Genomic DNA, 25,339 nt, shown 5'->3' with positions numbered 1-25,339 from the left:
CCTCATATTATTGTGCCTACAATACCCTCGGCACCGAAACAGGCTCCAAGGCCGAAATCTCAATCGGCTCCGAAACATCACTCTGCACCAACATCTCCACCGGCACTGAAATGTTCTTCGGCACCAAGGTCTCCACCGGCACCGAAAAATCCACCGGAACCGAAAAGTTCTTCGGCACCAAAAACATCCTCCGTGCCAAAAAAAGTACACAAAGAACCCACCGATCTCTCAAAATCCAGATCAGAACCGAAAAAGTCGGCGCCAAAGCCACCTTCGGACACTGAGGAACTTTTTCGGCCAGATCCACAGCAAAACGGATTTACATAAATCCTAAAACCGGACATGTCACAGCGGTGCCGTACAAGAAAAGGAAGCTGGACACAACACCTCCTCCAGCTCCTCCAAAGGACTGTGCCACTTCACCCATACGTCCTTCCTCTCCTCCATTACCTCCTATCCCATGCCCCCCACCGCCTTCACCTCTACCATCTCCTTCTCACACACCACCTCCACAGGATGATGATGATTTAGGGGGAGGGGGAGACCTGGATTTCTATAATGATCCTACTGATCCCTTTACACTTCCGGACACAGCACCAGTAGATGACTTGACTTACCATATGCCTGATCCCACTCCATACCCCTCAAAGCCCTCCCCTCCTGATGACCATCTAGGGTTTGGTCAGCTTATAAAAAGGGCGGCACTGTTTCACGGCGTCACCATGCACACCGACACACCGGAGGAAGATTTTCTCCTCAACACTTTCGAGCAGTCACAAAAGACCGTTCACATTCTACCCATGATTAAGGGAGTGATAAAGCACGCCAATGAGGTTTTTAAAGACCCTGTTAGGGCCAGGGTTCTCAACCCCCGGATCGAAAAAAAAATACAGACAGGCACCACAGGATCCTGCGTACATCAAAACGCAACTTCCCTTAGACTCTCTAGTCTTGTCAAATGCCAGAAAACGGGCGAACTCCCAAACAACCGGAGACACACCGCCCCCAGACAAAGAGTCTAAACTCTTGGAGGCTTCCGGCAAAAGGGTTGCCGCACAAGCTGCTAACCACTGGCGTATTGCCAATACACAAGCCCTATTGGCTCGTTACGATAGGGCTCATTATGATCAACTAGAGGACCTTTTGCAACACCTGCCTGATCAATACAAATCACAGGCCAATGACCTCATCCAAGAGGGTAAACTAATATCAAATGTCTCCATCAAATGTGCATTAGATGCAGCAGACACCGCCTCTAGGGCAGTCGACACAAGCGTATTGCTTAGACGCCACGCATGGCTACGCATATCCGGCTTTAAGCCGGAAGTACAAACGACCATTCTTGCTCAACCCTTTAATCACGAGCAACTCTTCGGACCCGCAGTAGACACTGCATTAGAAAAAATAAGGAAAGATAATGAGACTGCCAAATCAACGGGAGCATTGCAGTCTACTCAACCCAGAGGCTCCTTTCGTCGCTCCTTTTTATAGAGGGGCTTCCAAAAATGTGGCAACAGACACCTCTTCCACCTTTAAAATATCAGGTCAAACATCCCCTAATAGAGGATATTTTAGAGGAGGTTACAGGGGAAACAATACTAAAGGCCGGGGCAACAACAACACCCGCACCTCTCCAGCCACTAAACAGTGACTTACCACCACCACTCCCCCCGGACCATTCCACTCCGGTCGGGGGAAGACTTCAACAGTCCTACCTGTCTGGAATTCCATCACAACAGACAGGTGGGTAAGACAAATTATCCAGTTTGGCTACTGCCTCGAACTCATAAACACCCCCCCCCCCCCCCCAAACATACCACCCAAGCACCGTCTCATGACGTCTCACCACCTCACGCTCCTCAAACAGGAAATTCAGTCTTTGCTTCAAAAACACGCAATAGAACCTGTTCCGCTACAACATCAGGGCACAGGAGTATATTCTCTATACTTCCTCATTCCCAAGAAGGACAAGAGCTTAAGACCCATACTAGACCTCAGACTACTGAACCAGTACATACAATCGGATCATTTCCACATGATCACTCCAACAGGTCCTTCCATTACTTCAACAAGGCGACTTCCTTGCCACATTAGGCCTCAAGGACGCATATTTTCACATCCCTATGCATCTTGCTCACAGGAAGTATCTACGATTCGTGGTAGACGGTCAGCACTATCAGTTTACAGTTCTCCCATTCGGAGTAACAACCGCACCCAGGGTATTCACCAAATGCTTAGCAGTTGTGGCAGCATATCTCAGGAGACCACAAATCCATGTCTTCCCCCTTCTGGACCATTGGCTCATAAAAGCCAGTACTCTAGAAAAATGCGTTCTCCATACTCGCCGCACTATTCAAACCCTCACAATCTCAACTACAGCCCTCCCACGTACATCAATACCTGGGAGCCACCATAGATGCATCCAAGGCCATAGCTTATCCCAGCACAGCCAGGATAGCCAACATACAAAATCTCATCAAAAGATTTCAAACACAACACTCTCCCCCCGCAAGAGTGTTCATGCAACTCTTAGGCATGATGGCGTCATGCATCTCCATAGTACCCCACGCATGCCTTCAAATGCGTCCCTTACAGGAATGTCTAGCACAACAGTGGAACCAGGCCCACGGACAACTTGCCGATCTGGTGTTGGTGGACAGCCGCTCACTTCGTTCACTGAAGTGGTGGAACACCATCAACCTGTCCAAAGGGCGGCCGTTCTTAGAGCCTCTTCCACAAGTTGTGCTGACCACCGACGCATCTCTCACAGGGTGGGGAGCCCATCTCCTCCATCATACCACTCAGGGGAGATGGACCACTCAACAAAAACAACTCCACATCAATCACCTAGAACTTCTGGCGGTGTTCCTAGCACTAAAATCCTTCCAAGTGCATCTAAAAAACAGAACTGTCCTCATCCGCACGGACATGACCACAATGTATTACATACAGAAGCAGGGGGGGGGGGGGGACACATTCTCTACAACTGTCCCAACTTGCACAACAAATCTGGAGATGGGCAATTCCCAATAACATTTACCTGCTAGCAGAACACCTCCCAGGGGTTCACAACCAGGTGGCCGACCTCCTAAGTCGCCACACACAGCAAATACACGAATGGGAATTACACCCCAAAGTCCTACTCCCATTCTTCCAAAAGTGGGGACAACCAGACATAGACCTGTTCGCCACACAAGAAAACGCAAAATGCCCAACCTTCGCCGCCAGGTTCCCACACCCACGGTCAAAGGGCAATGCAATATGGATGAACTGGTCAGGCAGATTTGCGTACGCTTTTCCGCCTCTCCCACTCATTCCATTTGTTGTACGCAAACTGAAACAGTCGCTAACACTCATCCTAGTAGCTCCCACTTGGGCACGTCAACCCTGGTTCACCACACTTCTGGAACTATCACTAGTTCCACATCAAAAACTGCGTCTCTCCCCGGATCTATTAACCAAGAACCATGGAGAAATCAGACACCCAGATCCTCAAACATTGAACTTTGCAATCTGGCTCCTGAAGTCTTAGTTTGGGTACCTCAACCTTCCTCCAGACTGTATGAATATCATAAAAGAAGCCAGAAGACCTACTACAAGGGCATGCTATGCTGCAAAATGGAAAAGATTTGCCATTTACTGCACTAACAATGACCTACAACCACTGGATGCTTCCATCCAAAACATCATTTGTTATTTACTACACTTGCAAAGATGCAATTTAGCGTATTCCTCTATACTTCTACACCTAGCGGCATTAGCAGCCTACTTGCAAAATAGACCACACTTGTCCCTCTTTAAGGTACCAGCCATTAAAGCATTTATGGAGGGTCTTAAAAGAATTATTCCTCCAAGGTTACCGCCTTCCCCAGTGTGGAACCATAATATTGTTCTAACAAGGCTCATGGGTCCCCCATTTGAACCAATGCACAAATGCGAACTGCAGTTCCTAACATGGAAAGTGGCTTTCCTTATCGCAATCGCATCCCTGCGAAGAGTACGTGAAATACAGGCCTTAACTCTTGAAGAACCCTTCCTACAACTACATCGTAACAAAGTGGTTCTGACAAACCCAAAATTCCTCCCTAAAGTCATTTCCCCTTTCCATCTAAACCAGTCAGTCGAACTGCCAGTCTTCTTCCCTAATCCAGACTCAGTAGCTGAGAGGGCACTTCATACCTTAGATGTTAAAAGAGCCTTGCTTTATTACATCGACAGAACCAAGCCTTTTCGAAAAACCAAGCAACTGTTTGTTGCTTTCGCCCCCCACATAAAGGCAACCCTATTTCCAAATCGGGTATCGCCAGGTGGATAGTTAAATGTATCCAAATATGCTACCAAAAAGCTAAACGTACTCTTACAGTTCCCCCTAGGGCGCACACCACGCATAAAATAGGGGCTTCTATGGCATTCTTAGGGAACATCCCCTTAGACATTTGCAAAGCAGCCACATGGTCTACTACACACACCTTCACTAAGCACTACTGTGTCGATGTGCAATCCAAACAACAAGCTTCAGTAGGCCAAGCTGTCCTAAAAAGTCTATTCCAAACTGCTGCAACGGATACAGGTGACCACTGCTAGGGGAGACACTGCTATATAGTCTATACTTAGTGTGTGATCTGCAGCTCATATGCCTCGAACGGAATATGCTACTTACCAGTATGCATCTGTTCTTGGCATGTAGAGCTGCAGAGCCACACACGCCCACCCTCCTCCACGGGACCTGTATCTGTTCCAGCATTGTCTTAATTAGACACTACACATGGACATCCTTTCTCTTTACTTCTTATACACCATTTCCCATCATGGCGAAAAACAATCTAAGGATGGAGTGGATGCCCATGCGCACTGTTGTCCAGAGGAGTCGCCGCCTATCTCGTGACCCAAGACTTCTTCTGAAGACAACAACCTGCAATCATCCGAGCCCAACACCAGATGGCAATCTTATCCTTAGTGTGTGATCTGCAGCTCTACATGCCAAGAACAGATGCATACTGGTAAGTAGCATATTCCTTACGACAGTGACGTTCTCCAGGACGGAAGACGCCACGCGGGAGGCAAAAACCTGAAAAAACTGTTTCAGATATCTAGATTTACAAGTGGTTGTGCGCAGGCCAAATAAAGTTTAGTCAATCAGGCTCGCCCACCCAATGTGGAGTCCGCAACCACAACTGCTTACTAGATTGTCTGAACTCTCCGCCAAAACTCACTATCTCTCACTTAACTTAATGTAATTGTCCCGTTCAAAGCTAAACTAACTCTAAATGGGATATGCACGTCTTCACAACCCATGCAGTAGCTTGAATGTTTATTATACCATGGAATAATAACTCATGCCCTATACAGAGGTTGACCAGAGAACAACCTGAAAGCTAAATCCAACTCCAATCTTAACACCACTGCACTCCTCAAATTTAAAAACCTGTTACACTCCCATGCAGTTTTACATTAACATTTGCACCCTTAACTTAAATTATTTTTTTCATTGTGCTTCATTCTATTTGAAGTGCTACACAAACATGTGATGGACGGAATGCTGAAGAAATCATACATTCACCCCCAGTCGAGAGATCTGGTTAAATCCATCGTTCTGCAAAAAAAGATGGATTTAGGCCCAAATTTCTCTACTGGGGTGAATGTATAACATTGTTCCGCATTCTGTCTAATTGGTTTTGCAACATTCTATTTGAAGGCACTGTAAGTGTTATAACCCAATGTAATGCTCTGGTTACTGACCTCAGAACAATGAAAGTTTATCTCTGGTCTGCAGAGATTCAAACACATGACCTGGAGATTACCGCATCAGTCGGTGGCAAACATTGAACTCAGACTTTTTGCTGACGGGATCTTCCTTCAAGCACTTCATAGTTACTCCTTTAATCAGAATTGCATTTCTTAACCCAGCTGAAACATAGCCCTAATAACATGGCCAAACTGGTAGCGAGGGATGTTAGAGTTTAATACCTGAAGTAAACTTGGTACTATAAAACAGTAGTGTCGATCTGATTTCCACTAAGTCTTCCAGCACAGTTCTTCCTAACCTCAAAGAGTCTGTCGGTCTGTTTGAGTACATGACTTTTATCACTCATTCTTTCTGTGGCGTTGTCAACCACCTGGAACCATATCCTGATCCTGCAGCAGCATAGAAGGGATTAGTGTTTTTGTTGTCTTGAGTGTATACATCAACTCCTCAGTAAGTGTATGTTTTGTTGACCGCAAAGCTTGGAAACTGTTTTCAAGCTCTTCTGTCATGCACTAGCTTGGAGATGGTTAGAGTGAACGTGTGCACGCAATATGCCAACAGGAAATGCACAGATCCCTTCTGCACTGATGCTGCGTAGAAAAGTGATCATAATATGGCCCAGATCCTGAAGAAACCTATAGAACTATAGCTTCATATCCACCACTATCCAACCAATTTGGATAGTTCCTCTTACCAAATATAAATTGCGTTTGGCACTTTCCACAGTTAGAACACACCCTACGTCAAGTAGGTCTTTTTGTGTCTACTGTGCCATTTGAAATTGCAAACTGTTGTCGTCTGTTATGTCATGGTGGTGTAGACAGCTGCACTAATGTTAGTGTTGCCCTACTGTTCTAACGGTACCGAAGTAAGCTAGACAAGTTCATCAGTCTTTTTCATGAGCATACAATATCAATGAATGTTGTAGTAGGGTTATACAGCGTAAGCTCAAAATTAGGTGCTAATCTCACTTCAGTCAAAATAAAGATTGTTTATTTAGGAGCTGAACGAACTCTGCAAAATGTAAATTTGGGAGAATAGTTGGTCTCTTGCAGGCTTGATGTTTTTTACGCAAAACCAAGTTTCAGAACCTTGAGTCCATGCATTAATGCCTTAAGCTAAAGTTGTACCTTAGATGCTTGGGTGAGTGTATTGCTAGGCTGTGCTCTTAAGATATTGTCCTACAGGAAAGAGACTTTGGCAGTTTTTTGGTGCATTTATCATTCTATCCCCTCCAACAACTCACTTGGGCTGATGTGTCCAATTTAGGTATTTAATCTCAGTGTCATGTTTGTGGAGGTGCCATCTATTTTCCACTAATGCTTCAAAAGATACTGTATTAATCCAGCCTCTGAATGTTATGGTATTATGCTATTCACTGCATTAGGATTTTCAAAATAAGATTGTTGGTTAAATTAAGCTAACGTGTTGATACACAGGCATCAAGACGGATCAGCACAGAGAACGAGAAACCTGCTGATCACACAGAAACTGCATTTGATGGAATGAGTGAGGAAGAGTTACTTGCCACTGTGTTGGAGATGAGCAAGAGGGAAACCTCACTGTCTATGGGCCACGATGAAGAGTATAAACCTACAAGTAGCCCAGACACTGGCTTTGGTGAGGATGAGGTTCCGGAGATGGCTGATAACTTTGACAGTATGGTAGCTGAAAAACCGAAGGCTGCATCCGAGCCAGGTAAAACCAGCTAAGCCATTTAATATTTTACGAACCATCCCGTAATGATTTTATATTTAGACATAAGGTGGTACTGTATTGCCTGGTATGAGGTGGCACAGTCTGTATGACATTACATCCTGAAATTACATTTATTTGGGTAGTTTATTTTTCCTTCAAACCAGTATTTAATAGACTTGAATGTGTACAGTGCACATTGATTACTCTATGCTTTTTTTTTTAAGTGGGTGATTGTAAAAATATACTGTCCCAAAGGCACTAAATGATACTGCATGTTGATATTATAGAAACATTGTGTAATGTCTGTGTGGGTGTCTGTGTGTTTCTGTGTGTGTACATACTTGTGCGGGTCGGCCTAGTGCCCGTGACAAACGGCGCAAAACGCAACGTGGTCACCTCAATGTCGCAGTGAAAAATTACCCTTTTTTGGCAAAGTGCCTAGCTGTAGTTTTTGAACCCTAGCTCTGCCGACGCCTAGGGAAACCTTCCAAACTCATACATTTCTGAAAACTAGACACCCGGGGGCTTCCTGGGAGGTAAGGCTTGCGTATACACCCCCAACGTTTCCTTACCCAGAATCTCCTGCAAACCTCAATTTTAGCTGAAAAAATCACTTTTTCACACATTTTTGTGTGGGAAAGTTGTGGCATCACCGGGCTCATACAAATTTCCCACCACCCAGCGTTCCCCCAGGTCTCCCGGTAAAAATGGTGCCTCACTTGTGTGGGAGGCCCAAGTACCCGCGAATTTTTGATGGGCAATCTCGATGTTGCCGTTTTTACCGGGAGACCTGGGGGAACGCTGGGTGGTGGGAAATGTGTGAGCCCAGTGATGCCACAACTTTCCCACAAAAAATGTGTGAAAATGATTTTTTTTTTTCAACTAAAGCTGAGGTTTGCAGAGGATTCTGGGTAAGGAAACGTTGGGGTATCCACACAAGCCATACCTCCCTGGAAGTCCCCGGTGTCTACTTTTCAAAAATGTGTGGGTTTGGTAGGTTTTCATAGATTACCGCCGAGCACGGGGCCAAAAACACAGTTGACCCCCTTGCAAAACCAGATCGTTTTGACATAATTAGTTTCTACAACGTGAGAATTTCGGCACAATATTGCAAGGAAAATGTGACCGACATTTTGAGGTTTGCAGGACACTGTGGATAAAATAACTTTTCGGAACTCACAAGACATCCCCATGAACTCACATGGGTTTACGACAATATCTACAGTTGGTGGGTTATTCTTACATGGAACGTACACCTTGGCAGAGAAACTAAAAAGACAAGGATTCCTGCACAGCCATCTATTCCTCAAACACACACACATACTGGTTGGATTTGGCACGAGGGCGAGTGATGGTTCAGTATATTACATTTTATTAACAAGAGATTTCACAAAAATGAAATGCACTGTCAATTAAATCGCAGCTCGTGAGCTGTAAAGCCACAGCAAGGGACCAACCGTTTTACAGGCCATTCACACACCTTTCATACGTGATACACACAAGACCAATCACACCACCAGGCACAAAAACACATTACAACATTCACAAAAAGGGACAAGGTACACCCTGCTTCAGAAAGACAAATATTACTGTATAGCCATCTAATCCTCAAGCACACACATACTGGTTAGATTTGGCACGAGGGTGAGTGGTGGTTCAGTATATACAATTGTATAAGCAAGTGATTTCACTAAAATGAAATGCACTGTTAAAATTTGAAAGGGTGAGATACTGAACCATTGACTCACAGCTCATGAGCTGTAAAGCCACGACAAGGCACCAACCTCTTTACAGGCCATTCATACACCTTTCATACTTGTGACACATACAAAACCATTCACACCGCCAGCTGCGGGCCCATCACATTACAACACTCAAACCAGCAGACAGCGCCATTCAAGGGCCCATCACTTTCACACGCCCGCATTCTTGACACAGCAACCACACAAGCTGATGGATTGCGTGGAGTGGCACTCAGCTAGCAGTGTGTTGTGACCAGCAGCAAGTCACTACTTGCACGCCGCTAGCCGAGCGCCAGTCCACGCACGCCGCTAGCCGAGCGCCAGTCCACGCACGCCGCTAGCCGAGCGCCAGTCCACGCACGCCGCTAGCCGAGCGCCAGTCCACGCACGCCGCTAGCCGAGCGCCAGTCCACGCACGCCGCTAGCCGAGCGCCAGTCCACGCACGCCGCTAGCCGAGCGCCAGTCCACGCACGCCGCTAGCCGAGCGCCAGTCCACGCACGCCGCTAGCCGAGCGCCAGTCCACGCACACAGCCAGCCGAGCGCCAGTCCACGCACACAGCCAGCCGAGCGCCAGTCCACGCACACCGCCAGCGCATTTAGGATTTTATAGACAAAAATAAAAACACAAATTGCATATAGATACAAATCTACTAACACAAAATCTGAAACTAAATACATTGCACTAATGCATACCTTGAAACAGAATCACATTTTTTAAAGAATACAGACCAGGCAGTTCACTTTACCACTCATGGATGCTCCCAAATATTATTTTGCGTGTGGTATGCTCTAAAACAAGCAGGGATTCACAGCTCTGGGTTGGAAGGACACTTGTGGCAGTACATACGAGTCTCCTTCCGCGTACCTCTTCGCCAACAGACTCTACATCTAGTCTTTTGAGGATGTGGGAGGAATGAAATCAGGAAAGTGGCGATCTTTCAATCGAGCCACATCCTCCACCACTCCAACTCTAGGAACACTTGCCTGTTCCACAACAAGGCTGCCTATCACAGATTGCTGAAACTGAACAAAAGTAAACTTTGATGCAGGAGAACACTCCTTGAACACAACAAAAGCATTGAAAGTTTCTAAATTGAAGAGATGGATGGCCAACTTCTTATACGAAACCTAAGCCTTACAAATAGCAGTTTAAGGTTCCAACCTCTGATCTACTCTATCAACACCAGCCATGTGCTTATTGTAGTCTAAAATGCACACAGGTTTGCGCACTTCAGAAATCTGACCCCAAACAGCCACAGGTGTAGTACTCTCATCATGGATGGTAGTCAGCATGTACACATCCCTCCTGTCCACAAATTTCACAGCTGGTAGTTCATCACTACGCAAGGAACTGCACTGTCCCCTCTGAAGTTTTCTGCAAACAAGCTCTTTTGGATAACCTTTACGGTTAGAGCAGATTGTGCCACAAGCAAAAGTGTCCACTTTGAACAATTCCTTAAACAATTGCACAGCAGTGTAGAAGTTATCAAGGTACAAATGGTGGCCTCTGTAATCCAGGCCTCTAGCAAGATCCCACACAATTTTCTCAAGCTCCAAAAGTGGACGGACAACCAGGGGGGGGTCAATAGTGGAATCCCTACCAGTGTGCACACAGAAATTAAAAACATATCCTGTCCTACTCTCAGACAACATATACAGCTTAATTGCATAGCGTGCCCTCTTGCTAGGGATGTACTGCCTAAAAACCAAATGGCCCTTGAACAAGACCAAAGACTCATCAATAGATATTTCTTTCCCTGGAGTATAGATCCTTGAAAATCGATCTACAAAGTGATCAAGAACAGGCCGAATCTTAAAGACTGTCACAGTCAGGGTGATCTCGTGGCAACGCCAAAGAATTATCAACAAAATGCAGCATCTGTAGCAAAAGCGAATACCGATCACGAGTCATAACTGCAGGAAATATGGCCGTTGCCATCAAGGGACTGGTAGACCAATATGAAGCCATGGACGGCTTCCTTATCAAACCCATCAATAAAGTCAAACCCAAAAACTTCATCTTCTCCAAATTTGTGGGAGTCCACCGGGTAGCTCTAGTGTGGGGCCTAAGTTTCACTGTTGTCCCTCAAAAACTGTTCAGCATACAAATTAGTCTGCTCTACAATCTCGCCCAAAAATACATCATCCATAAACTGAAAAAACTGTATAGGCAAAAAATGTTCACAATCCACTCTACACCCTGCATCACCACTAGAGGCAGGCAACACCGGCTGCACCATGTTTGGATCAACCCAGAGTCCAGCACTTGCAGTAGGAAGCCTAGCAGCCTCAGGCTGCAATCCAGATGCCTCTTGCGCCATCGGCACAGCAGTATCCTCCTCTAAAACAGGCACTTCATCCGCACTGAGAGTACCTTCATCATCCGAGGATTCCATGTGGAGAGAACTCACTGCCTGAATCTTCCCCTCCCTCCTCTCCCTCAGACGCACTGTCAGTCTCATAATCCTGCTCAGAGGGAAGATTCAAGAAGCATACCAACCACCTGCTGAGCAGTCATTCTACGGCTAGCCATACTACTTACTAATAACAGTAACTTGTCTAACAAGTCGACAACAACAAACACTTTGTAAAATAAGCAATAAACAAAATGCACCTTTATCAGAAATACCTATATGCTTAAACGATACCACTCACTTGCCAGAAGCAGATAAATTCACCACCACCAACTCTGCACAGACACAGTATGGATCAACAATATCCCACTAACAAAGAAAGAGAAAAGAAAATTACACATAAGACAATGCAAAACACATCACAAAGAATTCCATGCAGAAAACACTAACTAAATTAGCTGCCATTATGCCACCACTTAAAAAAAAATTCATCCATACATGACAAACTCATTTGGAGAAAATACAACAAATGTTTTTCTTACCAAAAAAATGCAACTGCGCAAAACTGCAGAACACCACTGTCAATCGCAAACCGGAATAACAAGCTTTACACTAGAGTGAAAAGGAGAATAAAACATTACAATCACACATACAAATAATGCACCAGTCCACACACAATCCACCAGCCAAGGTAAGGGGTAGGTGGGCCTAAGAGAATAAATAAAATATTCACCCCCATGAAAGGGGAGCAACCCTTGCCCTTGAGGCCACTCCCAAACACAAATAAATAAAAAAAACAGGTGTCTAGTGGCTTCTGCCCCCCTAGATGGCATATGGGCCTAAAAACTTACTGCTATTCTGCCACCCAAAGGGGGCAGAAATGACCACAATCATCCTCCCATAAAGGGGAGCGACCCTTGTCCAAGGGGCCGCTCCCCAACATAAAAAAACCCGGGTGGCCTAGTGGACCTACAAAAAAAACAAATCAGCCGATCTGCCCCTTAGGGTGGCTCAAGCGGCCAAATGAATACTTACCAAATGGGGGCAACCCTTGCCCAAGGGGCCGCGCCCCACAAAAAAAAAATCCCTGGTGGTCTAGTGGGCCCATTTTTTTTTTTTTATTTTATTTTAAACATGGCGATCTGGGCCCCTGCGGGGCAGACACAGCCACAAATATTGACCCCAAAGGAGAGTGACCCTTGCTCAAGGTGTCACTCTCCACAAATAACTCCCTAGTGGCCCCTACATTAAACCAGCATTTGCAATGCAATCGGTCTCGCCTTTGGGACCTTATATGTACTTAGCTATGCAGCACATTAGCCTGCGCCCTGAAACATCTGTGTTTGACATGGAGGAAAAGCAAGCACCAAACTGCGTGACACGCCAAGTATTGGAACACACGGGGAGAAATATTGCCTTTCAGCGGGAAATGGTTTAGTCCAAAGCTCTGTTTTTAATATAAAATCTGGGCCTTCGGTGGTCATATCACTGAAAATACAAGATTTAAAAAAAAGTCTATGGGTGCTCGTGGAAGACCATTTCCATGGACTGAAAACTAGAGAATGCTGAAGTGATTCTGGTATTTTACTGACCTCTGTTGATCAGAAAAAAAGTCCCTCAGCTGAAGCAGACCAGTCCTAGGGCTCCTCCAAAGCCCACAAACCATATAAACATATAAGTATATACTAAAGTATATACAAGAGGTCTCGAATGCTCGACCTCAAAATGGCGAAATCTGCTCCCCTTAATGGGGACAGACTGCTAAAATAATAAGCCCCCAAAGGGGAGTGACTCTTGCCCAAGGGGCCACTCCCCACTAAACACTCCCTGGTGGTCCAGTGGGCATTTTTTTTTTACATAAAAACAAGCATTGGCATAGCCAATAGGTCTCTCGTTTGGGACCTTATAAGTGTTTAGCCATGCAACAGTTGATGTTGTTGCCCCAAGGATATTGTGATGGATAACTAAACACTTATAAGGTCCCAAAGGCGAGACCTATTGGTTATGCCAATGCTTGTTCCTATAAGGACGTGGATAGGCTACTAAGGTAAAGCCTTTGGCCTGTTTTAGCCTATTTATTACTTATGGCAATACTTTTGTATTTTACCGTGGGGCTCCCATCTCGACAACTGGGAATGATTAAGGCATGTGAATCTTTGAAAGATACCAATACTGGATAACTGTAGTTACAGGTAAGTAACTTGTTTTCAGCCTCTAGGCCAGATGACACTACCTCCTATCGTGAGGATCTTGATAGGATTGCCTCATACCATAAGGTTGACATGCATAGGGATGCTGTGGAGGAGGATTTCCTACTGGAAACTCTCTCCTCCCTATAACGTTGTATACAGTATCACCCGATGCTGAAAAGCATGCTTAAACTGTCCTCATGCATCCTTTGGGTGCTGGTTAAAGCTTGTGTAGTCACCCCTTGAGTGGACCGAATTCACAAGGCATCCCCTTCTGATCCACTCTACTTCCGGGGGCAACTCCGCCCGGCTCCTTGGTAGTGCATACTGCTCGCAAACAAGCTAACACAAAAGGTACCGGCGACTCGCCACCGTCTGACAAGGAAAGGAGATGAGCATATTGATGCAGCTGGCAAATGCGTCACAGTGCAATCGGCCAACCACTGGCGCATTGCCAACTCAATCTGCTTACTTTTCAGATGTGACTGGACCCACTGGGATGAGATGGTAGAGCTCCTCCAACATCTCCCAGAGGAGTACAGCAAGAGAGGGCATGAGCTGGTTTTGGAAGGGAAGTTCATTTCAAGGAGTACAATCAGATGTACCCTTGATACCAACACCGCGGCTCGGTGTCAGTGTGTATTGGACATCCTTTAACAAGGTTGCTGTCTGGAACTCACATCCACACCACCCAACATACCACCCTGCAGACAATTACTCTCTCCAGAACACAAACGCCTGCTTCGGGAATAGGTTAAAGTGCTCTTTTTCAAAGAGGTATGGAGCCTGTGCCACAATATTGAGCTCAGGGGTGTATTCCCTCAACTTTCTTATTCCCAAGAAGTACAGGGTCTCGGGCTTATACTGGACCTCAGACTCCTTCAACAAGTACATCCCATCGGAACATTTCTATATAATCTCTCTCCAAGGTGTCATTCTGTTGCTACAGCAAGGCGATTTCATGGCTGCAATCTATGTAAAAGGTGCTACTCCCACAACCTGATTTATTCAGTGCATCAGCTGGTAGAGCGTCTAGTTTGTGCTAAGTGGCAAACGGTATCAGTGCAAGGTGCTGCAGTGCAGGGTCAACAATGCACCTTGAGTATTTTCAAAATGCCATGCAGTACAGTGTAGACGGGGCATCCACGTATTTTAAAATCTGTACACTTGACAGATAAAGAGCGCAATGCAACAGCAGTGTTGTGTAAGCACCAGTCACCATAAACCTGCTTCAAAAACTGGCCTTTACTATCAACGCTGTAAAGTCCCACCTCCAACCCCTTCTAATCCAACCCAATTTAGGGGCCATTCTCAGTGCAGAGGTCTGCAGGATTTATCCCAACCTGGCAAAAGTCCAGTCCTTCTATGAGTAGTTTCCTCTTTGTCAGTCAGATCAACAGGTCCCAGGCTGGACGGTCATGCGCCTCCTCAACATGATGGCCGCCTGCATCGCTATAGCGACCAGGCTCAGTTGCCCTAGAGGTTAAATGGGCCTTAATTTATTGTGGATTGGACGAAATGCTCAACTTGTTGCTTTTTCCGAACCATATAAGGGGACTGCTTTATTAAAGTCAGGCATACCTGGGTGGATACTTAAATGTGTCCTAACCTGTTATGCAAAAACGAAGGGTTTTGCCTGTTACTCCAAGAGCCCACTCTACTAGAAAGAAAGGTGCTTCTACTTGGTCTACACTGTTCACTAAACGCTATTGTGTGGACATACTTGCACGACGACAAGCCAAGATTGGTCAAGCAGTACGCTATACCCTTTTTTAGTCTTCTGTCTAGTCACTGCTTATGAGAGGACTGCTTTACAGTCCATGCGCAGCATGTATATCTACAGCCATAAATGCAGCAAACAAATTGTTACTTGACCTGAAAGCATCTATTCGTGGCATGGAGTGCTATAGATTCACATGCACCCACCCCACCCCCAAAGCCTTTTACCGTTGCAGTGATCACTCCCTCTTACTTCTCTTGTACTGTCATTTCTCCTTCTATTTCATGTTTAGCTTTGCTCCTTCTCCATCCTCACCCACTGTGCAGAAAGCAATCTAATGGAGCAGATGAGTGTGCATTACAAGCAAGAAGTGAAGTCACACTACCTTGTGCCTCGAAGCATTCTTCGAAGAAATAAAACACATCCGGGCCCAACACTAGATGGCAGTAGTATGCACAGCATGTGAATCTCTAGTACTACATGCCGCGAACTTATAAGCGAAGTATTTTCCTACAATTTAAGTGCATTCTCGTCTGTTCTAGGCAAAATGCGATCTGTTTTTTTGCCTCAGTGAAAAACAATTCTCCCGTTGGGGAAACAAATAACATACCTATAGATCATCAAGCAATAAATCACCAACCTTTTATCATATCGCAAAGGTCTACAACCATAATTTTATACCACGTTGATATCAAATTCGCTCAGTTTTAATTGCATATTGATTACTACACAGGGATCTGTTACTAAAAAATACATAATTATATAGTACTTGTACCCCACTTCTGATATTTTAAAAAAGCAGACTTTCATACAGAAGAGGCTTCACATTACTAGATCTCAACCATGCATACATTCACCCCCTCCCCTCAATACGGCACAGAGATTTAATTACAAAATATCATAATCGCATTAATTTAATTTTTTTTCAAAGTTAACCTACTTTTTAGATGCAGGAACTGCCTGACATTGTGATATGGTAGATGATTATCCTTGAACTACTACTTATTACTTTTTATGACCATAGTGGACCAGCACCATCTGAATATACCTATGTGTAGTACCTTGTGTGTTCTCCCTTTTAAATCATTTTTTTTAATATGAGAACAAAATGGGGTAGGAGTACTATATAATTATGTACATGAGTATTTTTTAATAACTGATACCTGTGTGGTTATCAATACGCAATTAAAACTGAACTTTTATATCCGCGTGGTACGAATTTATGGTTGTAGACCTTTGCGGTATGATTGAAGGTTGGTGATTGATTGCTTGAAGACCTACACATGGGTGTTATTTGCTTCCCCAAAGGAAGAATTATTACTATTATCGGTGCTCTTTCCCCTTGGTTTATGGGGCCCCTTTCCCTTGTCTAGTAGTGTTTCTTTTAGTCCCTCCAAATAGAACAATGACTGGTGCATAGCAGATACTGGAAAACTGTCAAAGATGTTCTTGACGGAATTTTGATTCTACCCTTTCATCACTGTTGTAAATAATGATACAAATTCAGTTTGTATGTGTTTTAAGTTTAAAAATGTTTTGGGGTCCCACTTATCTTGGTGTGAAATCTTCTAATGGTTACCTATATAGTGCAGGTATCTGACTGCTACATTAAAAGTATACATTGAGCTGAAATTGAGTGTCCAGCAGTGTCCAATATAGATCTCAATCCAAGTACTATTCAGTATGTAACTCAGTTTTTCTTTATAATGCTTCCTGGTTACTTGTACTTGAATTTTCTGTAACAGTCATTTGTTGAACCTGATTTTTGTTTTCCTTTTGGACTCCTAAACACACCTATCCAAACATTCCCCATCAGAAACAGTTGTGATTCTGCTAGGATTTGACTATTTCAATTCTTTCCAGCCCCTTAAAGATTGAAATACAAGTATCTAGTGTGTGAGGGGGCGTGGGGTTTAAAGGAAGTTTAATTCCTTTTTTAGTGACACTTCTCAGGCACATCCCAAAGCAGTCAGCTGGTCAGCCATGATAAACTCTCTCTTCTGCACCAGGTCCAGCTGCCTCCATCGAAATATCTAAAAATTGTGATATTGCTAAAGACTTTGATGAGAACAAAGAAAACAAGACTCCTGAGGGTTCCCAAGCAGATGTCGACTGGCTCCAACAGTATGACCTTGACCGAGAGGAGCAAGAGATCAGACAGGCTCTGGCTCAGAGTATTCATGACCAGGTGAGATGCTCTGTTCCTGGACTTTATTTAAATGTGACCCAAAATGAATAATGTTTAAATGCCAGCAAGGATGCCACAAATGTAGAATAGAATTGTAAACGTAAAATGCATGCCCTGTTAGCCTGTAATTGCATGGTCAATTATCCTTTGTAACGGAGGCACACAGATTGGTTTTCAATGCCCTGAAATACTGGACAAGATGGTGTTTGACACCTGCCTTCAGAAGAAAGTGCATTTATTCAAGGGATATGTTGTTGTCTGGATTTCTTACAGTACAAGAGGAGAACCTCTTGAGGGCTCTACTTTTACACGCAACGAACAAAAATACCTTCCCTAGACTGATAACAGAAGGCCCTCCTAGAGCTGCTTTGGATGTCACCCTCGGCTCCCTAAAAGTACTTGCCCAATGTGCAGTGCTGGAGAGCAGATTACTAGCATTTATTTGATTTGTTAGAATGTGCTATTATTAATTCTGAGATTGTGTCTGATTAAATTGATTAATCGTGCATGTTAACCATAATGTCACTGACACATATGAATAACAATAAATATAAGCAGTTCACAGACAGGCGCTATAGAAGTTAAGAGAGCAAATCTAAAAACGGCAGTAGGACGTGAAATTAATTTGCAGAGGTTTTCTTAATTTATAATGCAGGATAGTTCTACTGATATGTATGAAATGTGAGGAAAAAGCTGGAGCAAAGCTGGGATTTCCATTGGTTGCCTTCTGGTTGTGTGGTGTCTTGTAATGTTTATCCCATTTTGAACCTACTTAGAACCTAGATATCTTATTGATCTTTTGAAATTTGGTCCCTTTTCCTCTTAACTTTGTTACAACTTGTATATGGAATATTAATTATTTATTAAGGTGCCATTCCTTCCGGCAGGCAGACCCAGCTAGCTGGGCCTCCAATATCTAGGCACTCAGGTTTCTCTGCTGCCGCCCCTTGTGTGGACCCTTAATCTTGCTCCCCTAGTGGTCAGGAAGCGAGGGGAGCTTGAGAAGTGTACCCTTCTATCATTCGACAACGTGGATAGAGTGCTTCTGTACGTTCTCCAAAGTGTTCTGTATGTGATGCCCACCTCGATACCTATAGGTGGTTCACTAAGGTTCAGACCAGTCCAGGTCCCGCATATTGCATTTGAGATGTGCACTCTGTCCTCCTTCGACTGGAGCATTGTGGCTGTATACATATGGATCTACTTCTGGGCCTTGCGACTGGCTTCAGTGGGGCTGGGCAGATCCAGCTTCAGTTTCCTGCATGAACGTTCCATGGTGGTATTCCAGGTGTGCAGGTCGAAGCTGGGCTGTTCTGGGTGGGATAGGAGAATTACACTGCAGACCCTTCTATTGAAGGGTAGTTGGCGGTGACCGACTGCACGACTAGATGGGTTCAGTAGGTGGGAGCTCATTGGAATCTATAGGTTGGGGGTGGTAGAGCTCACACATGCTGTCATTTTAGGAACTTTAAGTGGACTTCAATCTTCACTAATCCCAATTGTATACATTTCTGTAACTCTGCCACGCTTTGATGCCTCACAGGGACTCTATTGTTGTGGCTCCTGAATTCAGCCCTCTGGACGTCCAGCTGCTAATGTGACTGCTGGAAAGGGGAGGAATGGTTCACCTTTATAGATCTTTAGTCCTTACCTTGTCGTACCTATTTTCCCCTCTGACAGCTGTAGGGAACTGGGCTTTTGTTGCAGTTACCCCTCCCACACTTTATTCCCCCTTTGTAGCTACTAGATACTGATTTTCGCCTCAGTGTACTGAGGCCTGGTAACCAAACCTTGTCGCCAGTGCTCCTTTGTAAAACACAAGGTAAAGTCTAATTTTGCTACAATTGGCGAAGGACTTTGGCACCCCTGTAAGTCTCTAGTGAATGGTACTCCAGGTACCTAGGGCAGGGGTACTAAAGAGGGTCCCTTAGGCCTGCAGCATGTCTTATGCCACTCCAAGGGATCCACATACAAATTCCACACAAACTGCCAGTGTAGGCTGCGTGACATGCTGCAAACCAGTAGTGAAAACACGACTTGACACATTACTGTCATGCCAATGTTGCTGCATCTAATATATTTAAGCCACCCCTACAGCTGGCATTGAACTCTAAGGCAGGCTGCTTTCTATTTTATGTTAGGACTTATCTGCATGAGCAGATATGCCCTGTGATGTCTAGTTCTATTGCTAGATATCGCAAGTGAGCAGGCAAGCCATCCTAAGGTATGTACGGGGCACTGGTCAAAACAAGTTCCTCAGCTACATTATGGCTTTACTGAAACATGGTGTTTTGTATCAAATAGTTTGTATTAATAAACACATACCAATTCCAGTGATGGATTTATTAATGCATTCAGCCAGAGGGTAGTTTAGAGGTACCCCCCCTACAGCCTACCAGCTCTCTAGTGTGCTGGCTGACTGGTCTAATCCAGACTGCTGCCAGAGAGGAGTTTCTGACCCCCCTAGGAGATGAGAGCCCTGCTCTCGGAGGACAGAAACAAGGCCCCCAGGAAAGTAAGGTATATCAGCATTCCAAGTACTTCAAAGACCCCGCCACCTTTGGTATGTAAATCTGGCTTCCCTCGGAGGTGAGGAGCCAGGATGCTTGTTTCCGGTCCAGGAAGACGTGGCTTGGCAGTTTGGGCTGGACTGTTCCCATGAGACATAGGGTCAAAGCTTATTTGCATATAGCTGTCTGAAATGGGGGTGGGGGGGGGGGGGGGGGTGAAGTAAGCTAAAGAATGGATGGATTCAACCCAGATCTGTGACTGGGGGTGAGTGTCTGAAAAGTTTCAGCGCTCCGTCCATCTCCTTGTGTTTGTTGTGTTTAAGGAAAATTAAATTGATCCCTCACATGGAATTTTTTGTCCGAACAATTGTTCTTCTTCAAAAACCAACACTAGAACATGCTCCAAAGTGGTATTTGTGTGTGTGTGTGTGTATATGTATATATGTATATGTATATATGTATGTATATATTGAATGAAACAATGCCCAAAATATACACACACAGATTCAATATATATAATCCATCACATATATTCTATACAACAAAATAAATCCTTGTTAACCTGATTACTATTACGGATGCGCCCCAAAAAATGTATCAACCACAATAATCACTCGCAATCCGTATTAAAGAAGATAGCCCATATGGAAAGCACAAACGAGGGGAAATTCATAGGCCCTCTTTCAACATTAGGCTATTAAATGTCTTTCTGCTCAATTCAAGTTTGAGGGGCTTCTCCAAAATGTGCAGTCGACTCGTTTCAGACCGATTGATTTGGGCCTCATCAGGACTGGGGCAAAAGGAAACCTACAGTAAACAAAATATATTCCTTGCATTTCCATATACATCTTAATTGGAAACCAAATATTTACACAGGGAAACATTTGAGCATAATTAACATATCAGAGCCCTTTCTTGGAGCAGCAGTAAGCTTTGTGATGGTAGTAAGAAAATAAATAATAATAATGGTGCACTCTGATAACTTGTTGTCTGGTCATATAAATAACAAGCATTGGTATAGCCAATAGGTCTCGCTTTTGGGACCTTATAAGTGTTTAACTATGCAACAGTTGCATAACTAAATACTTATAAGGTACCAAAAGCGAGACCTATTGGCTATGCCAATGCTTGTTTTTTGGTTGGCACAAAGAGCCACCCTCCCCCCTGTAATGCCAGCTGCTGCAACAGGGGGAGGGACGGACTCTGAGGAGAGAGAGCAGAGGAGGCAAGAGCAACAGAGAACCAGTCTGCCAAGTAGGTGCGAACGTTACCGCTAAAGTGAAAGTAATCATTTCGCGGGCGCTTTGATGTTCGCTGTAGCCGCGCGGCTCACTGAACATCAAAGCGCCCGCGAAATATACACGCAGGCTGCCAAATGGTGCGCGCGCACATGCACTGTAGTTGGGGGCCTGAAAAGCACTCGTTTGCACTTCCAAATCCCCGTTTTCTATAGCTCTCGCCAGAGCAGCGCTAAAGCGCTGGCTCAGGCGAGACCTAAAAATGGCCCTCACTCTTAAATAGATCCAGCAACAGGACATATAATCGCATTAATCATCATTATACATCCGGAAGTGGTCTACTACCACATTGTGCAAGTGTGATTTATCAAGTAAAAAAAGAAGGAAGAAAATAGAAGTGCAATCTTAAAATTAGTAATAGTATTCCAAGTGGACAGCTTTGGCCCACCACGTAGTGCAATTGTGAATTATTTAAACAGGACAACTGTGTCCAAACCGCCCAGGCGACGATACTAACCTTAATATGATCCAACTGTTTGAACGTCACGGATAACGTAATGCCAAAAAAATAGTGGTCCAAAAATGGTTCTAGTTCTATAGGACCAAATGAAAAGACACATGTTTAATTACACCGTAAAGCAATGTTTAAGGCCATAACTAACAAACCCGGTATACGTACTCTTCCACTGCAATTTCTTGTGTGGTTGTGCTCCCAGTGAGGGACCTTGCTTATTAAGGGAGGACAGGGCCACTCTCTAGGGTCTAGGTTCCGAGTTTTGAAGTCTAGAATAGGGAACATGGGGGCATTAGTACCACTTGTAACTGGGGTTGTATATTGTCTTAAGGCAGGAGCCTGGTTAAAATGCTCCCCACTTACCGCAAAGGTTAACGGATCAGACACGCTATGGTCCGCACGCGTTGAAAGAATCATTTGCGGCCGTACTGCTCGTTCGTGTAGTTCACGTAACACGAACAGATGCGTTTCTACGTTTAAATCCATGTGATGCATGGGAAAGGAAAAAAGACTGCGAGCCCGCGTCTCTCCAATTACCGACTAAAAGTTTACGGGAAATACTCGTAAAGATTTTTAACCAAAAACAGGAATGAAGTATAAATAATAAACGACAAAATAAAATTAAAAAGTGATCTACACCAATAAACCCATCGCCTGGTGTCTCAGTGCTCTTTGCTGCTCATCACATTCTAGTAATCGTGTCACTGTACAGGTATTATACAAATGCCATGGTATTTATCACTTTCTAGTGTTAGTGTCATTGTACAGATGTACCACAAATATTATGGAAGAAGAAATCTTCAATACGGAATCAACAAATCAGCCCCAACTCTCTTACAGCAGTAATAGTGTATGCAACCACCAGTATGGCATGTCTTGCCTCACTAGTTCATAACCATATTTGAGGCCAAATAAACAAATGCAATACTTACATTCGTGGATAAAGGTATGTATTTTTATTGCAGAAGTGCTCAAATTTCATCCTGTTCATTTAAACCTGTAGTGGCAGTATGATATTTTTCGATCCGTCTTGCTTCTAATCGATTCAGTCTCATTTGGGTATTCTCACTGTCTACATTTTGTAGTGCAATCAGCACTGACCATTGGCTGTCGTTTTCATTGTGACTATAATTTTGAAAGTGCTCAACCAGTGGCGCTTCCTGGATCTTACATTTGATTCTGGATATGTGTTGGGGGATTCGGCTTTTTACGGGTTGTATTGTCTGCCCTATATACAACATATTGCAGAGACACTTGAAACAGTAAATACAACATTTTGTGTTAAAATTGCAAAATTTGTTGTGCATGTTGCTGTCTATTAATTGTAGTACAAAAGGGGGTGGTGATGGACGCTTTGTTCGCCAGAAGTTGGCAGGGTATGCTCAGACGTGAGTCCCTTGCTCACTTTGCCACTGGATTCAAGCAAGCCTGGCTGAAGACGGCTGAAATGCCAGAAACCGGTCCTAGGAAGCTTGTTTCCGGTCCAGGGAATGCATGGCTTGGCAGTTTGGGCTGGACTGTTCCCATGAGGCACAGGGTCAGACTGATTTGCATATGGCCATGTCTGAACTGGGGTGGCAGAGTGGGCTAAAGAACGGTGATGGATCAAACCCAGATCTGTTGACTGGGTGTGAGTGTTTAATTGGTTCTGATGCTCCGTCCATCACCACCCCCTTTTGTACTGGTCTATTAATTGTAATTTGCTCTCAGACCTATTTTTAATCTCTTCTGTCAGGTGGACCGCTCTTGCTATTTGTTGGGCGGAGGTTTTTTCCATTTCGGAACGCAAACAATGGTTTCAGGAGCCATAAGTGGCTCACCATTCTCCAGCTAGTCAAAATGATCTTTTTAATTTTGTTAGCCTTTGTGTTAGAAATGGGATTTCTGGTTGTCTAAGGTTTGCACCCAAGCCAGGCAGAAACCACCACTCTAGTCAGGACAAGGGAGTTACACTCCTAAAATAACCCCTGCTCACTCCCTTGGTAGCTTGGCACGAGCAGTCAGGCTTATCTTGGAGGCAGTGTGTAAAGCATTTGCACAAAACCCACAGTAATACAATGTAAGCACTACAAACGGACACCACACCAGTTTTAGAAAAATATCCAATAGTTTTATATAAACAAGACCAAATACGATAAATATCCACAATACATTACTTCAGAAAGTTACTTCTTAAAATGTCTTTGTTGCAAATGTTGAAAAACACAGTTCGTATGAGTCGGTAGCTCTGTCCGAGCCTACCGCGATGCTGAAAACAGTCTTGCAGTTCCCGCTGACCGCATCGGTACGGGCCAGCAACAGTGGGACAGATTCGTTCACAGTACCTTTCTTAGTGTGGCTCACACGGGTGTGCGAGTTGGTCTTGGCATCCGTTGCGATGCAAAATGGAAGCGATGCAAGGTGCGGTGTCCCTTGGTGCGAGCAGCGGCTCTGACGATTGTGCTGATGGCGTCAGTGAGACCAATGCTTGTGGTGCAGGGCGAGTCGGTGCGGCCTGCGGTGCCTTAAAGGACACAAAGCCAGCGACTGAGTCGGTGACTGAGTTGGTCGCTGTATCCTCTTCTCTGTGGCAACAAACAGCGGTTCCAGGAGCGGTACCCAGAGGTTGCTGAAGTCTTTGCAGTCCCTGAGACTTATTAACAGGAGGCCAGCTCGGTTCAGGCCCTTGGAGATACTCAGCACAAGTAGAGAATGTTCAGTCCAGTCCTTTCACTGCCCAAGGCCGAAGCAACAGTTGCAGGCCAACCCAACAAAGCAACAACACAGCAAAGGGGCAGTACTCCTCCTGGCAGCTCTTCCAGCTCTTCGTCTTTGCAGGTTCCTTGATTGCAGCGAGATCTGTGAAGTCTTTTGTATCCCTGAGACTTCCAACAGGAGGCAAGCTCTACTTCAAGCAAGCTCTACTTCAAGCCCTTGGAGAAAACTCTAACAGCAGGACAATGAAAGCACATTCCAGTCCTTTCTCTATCCAAGGCAGAAGCAATCACCGCAGGCCAATTCCTCAACACGCTGCATAGGGGCAGTACTCCTCCAGCTCTCCCGGTTCTTCCTGGCAGGTTTCCTTAGTTCAGAAGTAATCTAAATCTCTGGGCCCCAATATTTATACCACCAAATCCTTTGTTCTCTGAAGGCAGAGGGTCCAAACCAGTTCTGGTCAGTCCTGGAGCACTTTGTTTACATGACTCCTTCTTTCCTTTCAGAGTGCAGGGCAGAGACATTAGACGCCCCACAGGAGGTAGAGACAGCATTGTGGAGGAAAGGCACAGCCCTGGAGCACTCTGACATGATTCCTTCTCCTTTCACAGTGCAGGGCAGACACATCAGACGCACCAAAGGGAGTGGAGCCAGCACTGGGGGGGTGCAGGCACAGTCCTATTCAGGTCCCAGGTGCAACTCCTCCCTCCCATCTAGATGCAGATCTCTCTATTCACCACTGGG

General features: G+C 44.8%; 1 protein-coding gene across 1 annotated transcript in view; it reads left to right on the top strand.

Moving 5' to 3' along the window:
* USP37 (ubiquitin specific peptidase 37) overlaps positions 1 to 25,339 on the top strand; it is a 345,091-nt gene that overhangs the window by 216,767 nt on the left and 102,985 nt on the right. The window contains exons 18-19 of the mRNA XM_085650037.1: positions 7,186 to 7,444; positions 17,461 to 17,639. Coding sequence (XP_085506163.1) covers positions 7,186 to 7,444; positions 17,461 to 17,639 — 438 coding nt within the window. The remainder of the gene's footprint in view (positions 1 to 7,185; positions 7,445 to 17,460; positions 17,640 to 25,339) is intronic.

The sequence above is a fragment of the Triturus cristatus genome, chromosome 3_2 (assembly GCF_964204655.1).
Source record: "Triturus cristatus chromosome 3_2, aTriCri1.1, whole genome shotgun sequence".
In the NCBI taxonomy this organism is placed as follows: Eukaryota; Metazoa; Chordata; class Amphibia; order Caudata; family Salamandridae; genus Triturus; species Triturus cristatus.
This window is presented reverse-complemented; position numbering and strand designations above follow the sequence as displayed.